The sequence below is a fragment of the Leopardus geoffroyi genome, chromosome B2, assembly GCF_018350155.1.
Source record: "Leopardus geoffroyi isolate Oge1 chromosome B2, O.geoffroyi_Oge1_pat1.0, whole genome shotgun sequence".
Lineage (NCBI taxonomy): Eukaryota > Metazoa > Chordata > Mammalia > Carnivora > Felidae > Leopardus > Leopardus geoffroyi.
In genome coordinates this window covers 54,476,123-54,486,947 of record NC_059332.1, presented here as the reverse complement: position 1 = coordinate 54,486,947, position 10,825 = coordinate 54,476,123, and the positions used below count along the sequence as shown (strand labels likewise).

The window sequence follows — 10,825 nt, the reverse complement described above, 5'->3', positions numbered from 1 at the left end:
AGACACTGACCACACGTTCCATTACAAGGTAAAAATCTTCTTTTTTCTTTTCTTCTTTTTCTTTTTTTCTTTTTTTCTTTTTTATTGTTCCATCTACTAGGTAAAAATCTTAAGGAAACTATCATCTCCATGTAGGAAGACAACAGAAAATCAGCCCAGAAAAAGATTTTTTCCCTGGATTTTATACATTAATAAGAAACAAGCAAATACTGTTTATGTTTTCAATGGGATTTATTTATATTTAAGTAAAAGTAGCAAACGTTAACATAAGTTATTTCCTTTATCCTATTTATTTTGTACGACCACATTTTTATCAAGCAGCATTATGGAATGTTCCCTGGGTCCACAACTCTGAACTTTCCAACTATTATATGCATCCTCTTTTCCAACTTTAAACATGACCTTGTACACTGAAGAAGCATGGCTTGTCATTGCAAAGTTGTCATGTGTGACAACCTGACATCAAAGTAGAAGCCTCTTGATGAAGAATGTTTTATCTTTCATTCATTTAAAAAATGGTATTTTTCTTTTTGTGTGATTATCCATCCCATATGATTTTGTTTTCAATTCTTTTTTCTACTGATACTATGGAATCAAACCAGTTAAAACTAAGGAGTGTAGCAATAAAACCAAGCAAATACATATGATGTAATATCTTATATAGGATATTTTAGATGGTGTTTATGTTTTATATTACACATCTGTATTTAATATACTTTGGGCAATAAAAAGTTAGAAGCATGTAAACAAACAGAAAAATTTTTCTGAAATCAATACATTGTTTCAACAGTCACAAAAACTTGGGTTTCTTTCTTTCCTAGGAGTGCAGTGGAATAGTTTCATATTAAGGTAAAAAGGTCTTGTTGCTTTCACTTTTTTCGGATTCCTGTTTTATACATTTTTAGGTAACAGGGAAGAATAACCCTGTAACTTCATTGCGAAAACACCATTACTTGGTTAGATATGATCATCAAATTTTAGACTAACTTTGCTGTCCTCACATTCATGTACATTGATTATTTACTATTTACTTTTCCAAGCATGCGCTTTTGCTAAAGATCCAAACACTAAACTGGGAAGTCGTTGGCTATAATAAATGTACAGTGACTGATTATTTAGGACAATGACAAATCGTAGGGGTTGAAGTTTTTGTTGCTGTGGTAAGAGCTCTATTGTGTTAAGTTAGCTGTGCAGAGAAGCGTTTGGGGCCAGGAAAATGCATATTTCCAAGAAACCATATTGCATGCTTATTTGACTACTAGAAATTCTCTGGTTTGATGCATCACTGATATTTATGGTGGAATCTACATGCAGCTTCTTCAGCAAGCTTGTTGCTCCATCGAGAGCCAGCGATATTCCAGACATCTCCCAGCCTGTCACCATGTCTCTCTGTGCTCACTGCCAGGGAGGTTGCAGATTCTCCAACAAAATCCAATGTTAGATTCAAAACTGAAGATGTTTTATTTCAGATACCTACAATACCTAGAGACAGCAAATTTCAAAAAAAAACAAATTTATGTTAGAGTTCTTACAGTGCTTTTAACAGTTGTATGAGTTATTGTGCCTACTATAAATTTTTGCCTAAAAATACAAATTGTTAATAGGAACTATTACTACTGAGGTGACTTAGAAATTATTTTATCATCTATTCAGAGAAATTCCAGCATAGACAACAGTTAAAATATTTTACATATGTTTTTATCTCAAATGACTTAAAAAAATCTTTGTATGGGGTAAAATTTCAAATCCACAAAGTAAAATGAACCATCCCCACATACCCATCAATCATCCTAAAAAAATTATCACCAATTCTGTTTGTCATTCTTCAGTAACATTTATTGACTGCTTAAATAGCAGGCAATTCCCCAAATCTGGTTTACCTCTTTCAAAAGTCACAAAAACCAAATGAGCTAGGTTAGAGGCAGAATTACTATAAAGTTAATAAAGATTGCTTGCAGGAGTGCCTTCCAATATGTTCACGTTTATTTATTTTTGTTAAATTTGCAAAAGTTAGATATTTCGACTATAATCAGTTGAGACCACTGCCTTTCCCTTTCAACTGCCCCTTAGCCATATTTTCTCTCTGATTGTAACCATGGGGTGGCAGTGGGTATTTCTGGGATTTTACCACGGATTGACTGGGATATCCTTTTGTGCTTTGTCATGTCTCCGATTTGTAGTTATATTAATGGTGGCCATTCCAGTTTGTAGTATCCTTTAGCAAAAATATGACTATGGTCAATTCAGAGAATGTCTAAGAGGACTCACTCCATAGAAAGCTTGAAATGCCCTGAAATCTTATAGCTCAGGTATCATAGAAATTTAACAGAGGTTTCCCCAAATTTGACAACAATCCTAAAATTTATATTGCTACAAAAGAGTTAAGAATTTGAAAGAAAACTCTTAAAAATGTCAAAAGGAAAAAAAATACATTTTTAATCTACTATACCAGAGGATAGTCTAAATTATTTTTTTATTCTTTCTGTAGAAAAGGCTATTATAAACTTGTCAAATGAAGAGGCAATCAACATGTATGCAACTCAAAAAAAGTAGGACGAAAGTATTATAGAGCTGTTAGTAAAAATATTATATAATTTCCCTTACATTATGTGATATTTGAGAAATTTGTTAACTTTTAAACAGTATGTCATTTTGGGGCGTCTGGCTGGGTCAGTCAGTAGAGCATGCAACTCTTGATCTCGAGGTCATAAGTTTGAGCCCCACTTTGGATGTGGAGCCTCTGTGGAATTTTAGCTGATTGTGTATTCATAATTTTGTATTTCTTAAAGTGAGTTCTCCAAATACTATTAAGCCTTAGGTCCCACAAATCCTGAATCCATTCCTAGGTAGGTAGTATTATTATCCCTGTATAAATTGATATTTAGAGAGTTCAAGTGACTTTCCAAAGGTCACACATTTATTAAGAAGTGGAACAGTCTTCAAAACCAGACTTTCTGACCCTAAAACATATAATTTTATATGTAAACTTGGCTAGCCTATGATACCCAGTTGTTTGTCCAAACACCAGTCCAGATATTGCCATAAAGGTATTTTTTAGATGGGATTAACACTTAAAGCAGTAAATTTTCAGTAAAGCAGATTATCCTCCATGATATGGGTGGGTTTCACCTAGTAAGTTGTAAGCCTTAAGAGAAAAGGCTGAAGTTTTTTGGGGAAGGAGGAATTCTGCCTTCACACTGCCTTTGAACTCAAGACTGCAACATCAACTCTTCCTGGGTCTCTAGCCTGCTAGCCTGTCTTGCAGATTTCAGACTCACCACACCTCACAATTGTGTGTGCCAATTCCTTCAAATGTCTCTTTATATACATCCTATTGGTTCTGTTTCTCTGGAGAACTATGACTAGTGCAATAAGAAATACAAAGGACTATAGTACTACATCCAAATAAAAAGCTTTTGCACGGGGAAGGAAACCATCAACAAAAACAAAAAGGCAACGTACTGAATGGGAGAAGATATTTGCAAATGACATATCTGATAAAGGATTAATATCTAAAATATATAAAGAACTGATACAACTCAACATCAAAAACCAAACCAAACCAAAACAAAACCCAAACAATCCACTTAAAAAAAATGGGCAGAGGACCTGAATGGACAATTTTCCAAAGAAGATATACAGATGGTCAATAAGCACATGAAAAGATTCTCAACATCATTTAATCATCAGAGAAATGCAAATCAAAGCCACGGTGAGACATTCATTATCCTACACATGTCAGAATGACTAAAATCAAAAACACAAGAAAAACAAGCATTGGCAAGGATGTGGAGGAAAAGTAAGCCTCACACGCCATTGGTGGGAATGTAAATTGGTACGGCCACTGTGAAGAAGAGTATGGAGTTTCCTCAAAAAATAAAAAACAGATACCATATGATCCAATAATCTTACTGCTGGGTACTTACCTAAAGAAAATGAAAATAGTAATTTGGAAAGATATATGCTCCTCTGTGTTTACTGAAGCATTATTTGCAATAGCCAAGATAGGGAAGCAACCTAAAAGCCCAATAGACTAATGGATAAGGAAGATATAGTGTGTGTGTGCGCGTGCGCATACGTGCGCGTGCGCACACACACAGGAGTATTATGCAGCCATAAAAAGGATGAAATCATGCCATTTGTGACAACATGGATGGACCTAGAGAATATTATGCTAAGAGAAATGAGTCAGGCTGAGAAACACAAATACCATATGATTTCTCTCATATGTGGAATCTTATGATAAAAAGAATAAACAAAAGCAGAATTATACCTGCAAATACAGAGAACAAACTGATGGTTGCCAGAGGGGAGACTGGGGGGAATGGGCAAAATGGGTGAAGGGGATTGGGAGATACAGGCTTCCAGTTATGGAATGAATAAATATGGAAATAAAAGGCACAGCATAAGGAATATAGTCAATGGTATTGTGATAGTGTCATATGGTTACAGAGGGTAGCTACCCTTAGGGTGAGCATAGCATAATATATAAACTTGTTGAATTGCTATGTTGTACACCTGTAATGTAACATTTTGTGTCTACACTCAAATTTAAAAAATGATTAAGAAAAGGTTCTTCAAAAAATACAAAGAACTATGTGCTCGTGTTGCCTTTCTAATAGTTACTAATCAGATCATCTTGGCAATTCACTTAACTTCATTTTGGCTTTAGTTTCTTTATCTGCAAAGTAAAGAAATCATTTTAGACCAGGATTTCTTAATCTTGGCACGATTCACATTTTGGGTTAGGTAATACTTTGTCATGAGGGGGACTGTCCTATGCTTTGTAGGATGGTTAGCAGCATCTGTGGCTCTGTCCACTAGATGCCAGTAGTATCATCCAGTTGTGACAATGATGTATATCTCCAGACATTTTCAAGTATCTCCTAGCTGGGAGGAAGGGGACGAAAATCCGTCCCATCCTATTTGAGCACTGCTATATTGGATCATCTTTAAGTTATAATAAATGCATATGTAATGTTATTGTGGAGATTATACAGGCTGAGGCAGCTTTGGAAATTTCAGGAGAAGGCTGTTTGATCATTTAGTGGGATGTTATAGAGGCGATATGCTAATATTCTGTAATTCTTATTTGCCTCAGTTCCTATAAGAAAGAAACAAAAAAATGGAGGGAGGCCAGAAAGGTTGGCAACATAAAGCTCTTGGCAAAGCATAAGCTGCAGGCAACTTGAGGGCAGTCATAGGAGTGAGAGAGAATAGATAAAAAGGGAAGAACGGTGGAATTTAGGGCCTATCTTCTCAGAAATAAATCTTATCTGGGAAACAGTTGTTTCGAATCCAAGCCACCAGTGGCAACCTTGCACTCAGTACTGGGTGGAGGGCATGGTCTACCACAGGGCCCGTGGGTGGGGATTGCTGGGTTTTGTGGATGCACAGGAATTTGTAGAAGTCTACATGATTTTGCAGTGCATATTGCCTTGCTAATAGTAATGCAAAGAAAGTTATTTTTCCAAAGAATACTTTTGGGGGTGGGATGAGGAGGGAGTATGGTTTGCCTGAGTAAGTGCAGTCATCTTCAGGCTCCTTCCTGTTAAATGATCAAGAAGAGAAAAACATAGCAGCATTCCACTAGATGGTGCTATATCAGACTTATTCATGAAACATGGCTAAATTAAGTTTGATATGACCCTGTCTTTCCCAGCATGTTTTCTCAGTCCTTTTGAAATGATTTAGATTTAGCTATACTTTAAATGAAAGATACCTGCCAATTAATTTGGATTTAGCTATACTTCAAATGAAAGATACCTGCCAATTAAAAAAAATGTTTCCATTCTAGGGTTAATCTCCACCTCTGATTCAAAACATGCACATTTCCATTCCAAGCAAGTTGTCAACAAAGTGAGGCTCAGGCCCAGAAGGCACCAGAACATGCTGTGTTCTTAGCAAAAGATTTGTTCCTTTTTTCTATTTTAATCATTGCCATAGTCAGGTGATTAATAACAGTACTACTGGGTTGCGAGTACAAGCAAAATTGATATAAAACCCTTTTAGCTTTAATTTCTTTAACACTTTGCTGACTGTTAGTCAGAGTTGAGTTTTGTGCCTACCCTTGGCAGGCTGAGGCATTAAAAAGGCAGAAGTTGGGATATTGAAATACTATGCACAGCTCTAAAATATAATTGTGTGCTCCAAAAGGTAGCCCTATATAGCAGACCCTTGGAGTTCTGGTTACATGGCATTTAGCAAGGGAACTTAGCTACTTGGATAACTGGGTAGCCTCATGTCAAAACAAGCAGTTCTAAGGGCTCATTTAAGCAATTATTTCCCAACTGGGAAGTTGTGGGATTCACAGCCTACTGAAATTTTTCATCAGAAAAAGGATACAAATATCCTATCTTTTATAAATCTGTAAGTCAGTCTACCAGTATGGATGAGCCAAGGGAAGGAACACCCTGCAGTCGTTATAAGTGGTTTTTTGTTTGTTTTGTTTTGTTTTTAAGGAAGAGAAACTATTGTTGACCCTCATCAGAGTGAGGCTTCAGTTATATAGCAAAATAGTAAGGGGCCATGAAAGGCGGTGGGGGTAGTAGTCAGGGTGGAGGATAGGTGGGGAGAATTACTGCATTACACATGGCCCAAATCCCATTTAAAACACGGACAGAAAATAAAGGCAAAATAAAATGGTGTCAAAGGTGGCTCGAGTTAGGCAGAGAACAAGTAAAGTCAAAGTCAAAGATAGAAGTCAAGAAAATGGAAGAAAAACCTGCCCTCATGTATTTCCCATACACCTCTGTTTATCAAAAAATATTAAAAACATAATACTGCATTTTTTTCCCACATATTTTCCATCAAAATAATGGAGAAGAAAGCTGAGCACAAGTGAACCAGCTGGGACACTGGGTTGCTAAAGCAAACACAAAATTCCACTTGAACAGTTTTGCCTAAGGGCAGGGCCTGATCATGAAGTGTATTTCCTTCAAAACTCACTAGCAATAATTCTTTCTCTTAGTATAGTAGAAACATCTTGGTAAAAATCCTTATCAATTACAAACTATAACAACTGATTTAAAGATTTAAAGACAGCGAGAAGCAGAAGGAAGGATGGCAGAGGGGACCCTTCAGGACTTCCAGCCAGTAGCTGGTGCATGAACCACTGTTTGGAGTTATAAGTTCAGTCCCATTGATGTACCTCAGAGATCTCCCTGGGGTCTGTGTCTCCCCTGTTCTAGAGAAACAATTCTTAAATTATCAAGTGTCCCTCCTCTGGCTCCTTTTTACCCCCACTCATAAGTTAACATACATTCTGTGAAAAAAAAAAAAAAAGAAAGAAAAGTTTCTCAGTAAAACACATTTGAAAACCATTCATACTCTATCTCCATTTTAGAGATTTCTGGTGCACTTGGGCATTTTAAAGAGTATAAAATATGCTGAGAAGCTCTGGGAAAGGAAAATCTGTATCTGAACTTAGCATTTCCCAAATTGAAATCCCCTTCCCCATCTTCACCTTCACCCCCACGAATACCTATTAGTGTTTCACAGGCCACTAGTATTCTCTAGAAGAGTGTTCACGGAATGCTACTCCAGGGATAAAAGTATTACATCTTTTGGCCCCATTGAGAGGATTGTGAAGATTGAGCAGACTTACCAAAAGGATCTACTTAATATCCTGAGAGTTCAGATTTTTGCTTAAATTTGGCTTCTTGGTACAGTTGTTTAGCTTTTGCCCTATCATTCTCCTAATTGAAACATCATCTGTGTTGGGAAATAACTGTTTTGTGACTCCTGTAAACAACAACAACAACAAATACACAAAAACACTTTTTGAGGCCTTTGCATCATAAGGTATGAACTGAGATAAAACATCAAACAATTCACATTATACTTTTGTCTCCACTTTGCAAAGGCAGCCCAAACACCCATGAGATATTTAAATAGATGAGTATATAGGCAGGGTTTTCAAAGCAAAGCAAGAGATATGGAAGGTCTATGTCTTCCTATGGTACCACTCAACTTTAACCTTGCTACTTGCTCTTAATTCTAGATCCCCTTGCTCCACAATGTTAGGAATTTATTTTTATCCATTCCCAGCAAACAGTTGAAGCAACTAGATTCTGACTGATCCTTTTGTAGCTAAGAAATGGTATATTAAAATACAGAGAGCTCAGATCCAGTGATTTCCTAAATTTGTTTGATATTTGCAAAAAAAATTATTTGGTAATCTAGATTATTATATTTGAGGAGATTCATTAACTTAAAAACCATAAATAGGAAATTAGTCTCTATTTTTCTAGCATAAAAGGTAAGGGATCTACAACCAAGATAAGAAACAGAAAATAAGATATAAACTGCTACTTGAAATTTTGTTTGAAAGGATTTTGAAAAGCATTTTTCTAAAGCTATGAATTTAAAAAGTTCAAACATGTCACTGAAATAAGATTTAGTTTTATTTTAATGACTGCTTTAATATAAATTTTTTCTGCAAAATATACCATATTTAATAAGAGGTTTAGGCTATCTTGAGATTTTCCTTTCATAGAAAAATAAACAACAAAAAGACCATGAAACAATGACTTAACTTGGAATGATAAAAGAATTTCAAATTAATGTGACAATGTACTACAATTATATTATCACCTATGATTTCTTGAACTTCATTCTGATTCATAGCTGGTTTTACAGCTTTGTCCCTCGAAGTAGAGGACTTTGCGCCCGTCAGGCTGTGTGTGGCCATGTATTCGTTCGTGTAAAGTACTTGCATTAAATCATTAATAAACTTCTGAGGCTTGCTCTTGTTACAACGGGCAATCTGCCATTTTTCAATCTTGAACTAAAAAATACAAAATAATAATTGAACCTGAACAAAGAAAAGGAAAGTATCTGCAGAAATATATTACTGATTGAGTTAAGACACACTAGAAAACACAATTAACGTTCTTTAAGGTGATGAATTTACTTTAAAAAAATTTTTTTTAAGGTTTATTCATTTTTCAGAGACAGAACATGAGCAGAGGAGGGGCAGAGAGAGAGGGAGACACAGAATCTGAAGCAGGCTCCAGGCTCTGAGCTGTCAGCACAGTGCCCGACAAGGGGCTCGAACTCACGGACTGTGAGGTCATGACCCTAGCGGAAGTCAGACACTCAACCGATTGAGCCACACAGGCACCCTGGTGATGAATTTACTTTTAATATGTATTTTACATTTCAGGGGTTCAAGTTCAATGTTATCTTTGATATAACTCCCAATATTTATGTAGTGTTTGTCCCAGAGTACATACAAATTCTTGTATGTGATCTGGATTTGATGGTTTAAGAATGAGTCCCATCCCCAACACGTCCTACTAAATGTGGTAGGCAGAATAATGGCCCACTGAAGATATCCCCATCCCTGGAGTCTGTGAATATGTTACCTTATAAGGGAAAAACAACTTTATAGGCGTGATTAAAGTTAACTACCTTGAGATGAGAAAATTATCCTGGATTATATAGATGGACCCAATTTTATCACAGAGCACTTAGATGCAGAAGAGGGAGGCAGAAGAGTGGATCAGAAAAAAGATGCAGGGGGCACCTGGGTGGCTCAGTCGGTTAAACGTCCAACTCTTGATTTCGGTTCAGGTCACGTGCTGACAGTGCAGAGCCTGCTTGGGATTCTCTCTTTCCCTCTCTCTCTGATGCTCCCCCCACCTCTCAAATATAAATAAATAAATATTAAGAAAAAAATGCAGAAGAAGGAGGACAGAGTGGAAGAGTGAGAGAGGCTTTGCCTGTCATGGTGGAATGGACCACAAACCAAGGAATATGGTTGCCTGTAGAAGTGGGAATGGACTCCAATGTATAGTCAGCAAGAAAACGGGAACCCAGTTCAACAACCACAAGAAACTGAATTCTATGATAACCTAGATGAGCAGGAAACAGATTCTTCCATAGAGCCTCCAGAAAGGAATGCACCTGCTGACTCCTTGATTTTACCACACTTCTGACCTATAGGACTCTGAGATAATGCATTTGTATTATTACAAATCACAAAGTTTGTGGTCTTCTGTTATATAGCAAAAAGAAACTGATATACCAAGATTCAAATATTCTCAATGTTAGATTGGTAGTATTTAATTATTGCTCTGGAAGGCATATTTTCAAAGCTGATACCTCATTCTAATGAAACTCTGTCTTTTCAGCTTCTGTTACTTGATGAAGAGAAATTAGGGAAGTAGGAAAAGAACTATGTTTATTCAGCATGCAGAGGCTGAAATTTACCTTCTCCCAATGATGTAATTTTGTAATCCTTAATGCAAAGTTACCTATCACTGGTTTAAGAGTTTTCTGGTTGGCTCAGTCGGTTAAGCATCTGCCTTTGGCGCAAACCATGATCTCATGGTTTGTGAGTTCAAGCCCTGGATCCAGCTCTGTGCTGACAGCATTGGAGCCTGCTTGGGATTCTCTTTCTCTGCTCCTCCCCCACTTGCATTTCTCTCTCTCTCTCTCTCTCAAAATAAATACATAAACTTAAAAAAAAGAGTTTTCCAGTTTAATAACCTCATCATTGACCACAATTTGACTTTAGTTTTCTAAATTGGATATTTGTGAAACAAATGTTGTTTTGATTTATTGTAAAAAAATTGTTTTATGTAATTGCAGTGTTATGGTCATGACCTAAAGTTACCTAAAGTTATCTGATAAAACAATGATTATTTTGTAGTCTTTTTTTTTTTTAGATTTAATTTTTGAGTAATCTCTATACCCAACACGGTACTCAAACCGAGTCCATGGACCATGGACCGAGCCAGCCAGGAGCTCCATCATTTTGTAGTCTTCTTTTAATTTTTGTATTTACTATATCCCAGAAAAAGAAAGGGCAAGTATTCCA

The 10,825-nt window shown here is 36.3% G+C and overlaps 1 protein-coding gene across 2 annotated transcripts in view; it reads right to left on the bottom strand.

Moving 5' to 3' along the window:
• Nucleotides 1–212: 212 nt before the first annotated feature.
• Nucleotides 213–10,825, bottom strand: part of BEND6 (BEN domain containing 6) — a 65,453-nt gene continuing 54,840 nt past the window's right edge. For both annotated transcript variants that reach the window (XM_045498625.1, XM_045498626.1), the window contains 3 exons: nucleotides 8,596–8,788; nucleotides 7,607–7,743; nucleotides 213–1,482 (listed from right to left, as the gene is read on the bottom strand). In XM_045498625.1, coding sequence (XP_045354581.1) covers nucleotides 7,616–7,743; nucleotides 8,596–8,788 — 321 coding nt within the window. In that variant the 3' untranslated portion in view covers nucleotides 213–1,482; nucleotides 7,607–7,615. The remainder of the gene's footprint in view (nucleotides 1,483–7,606; nucleotides 7,744–8,595; nucleotides 8,789–10,825) is intronic.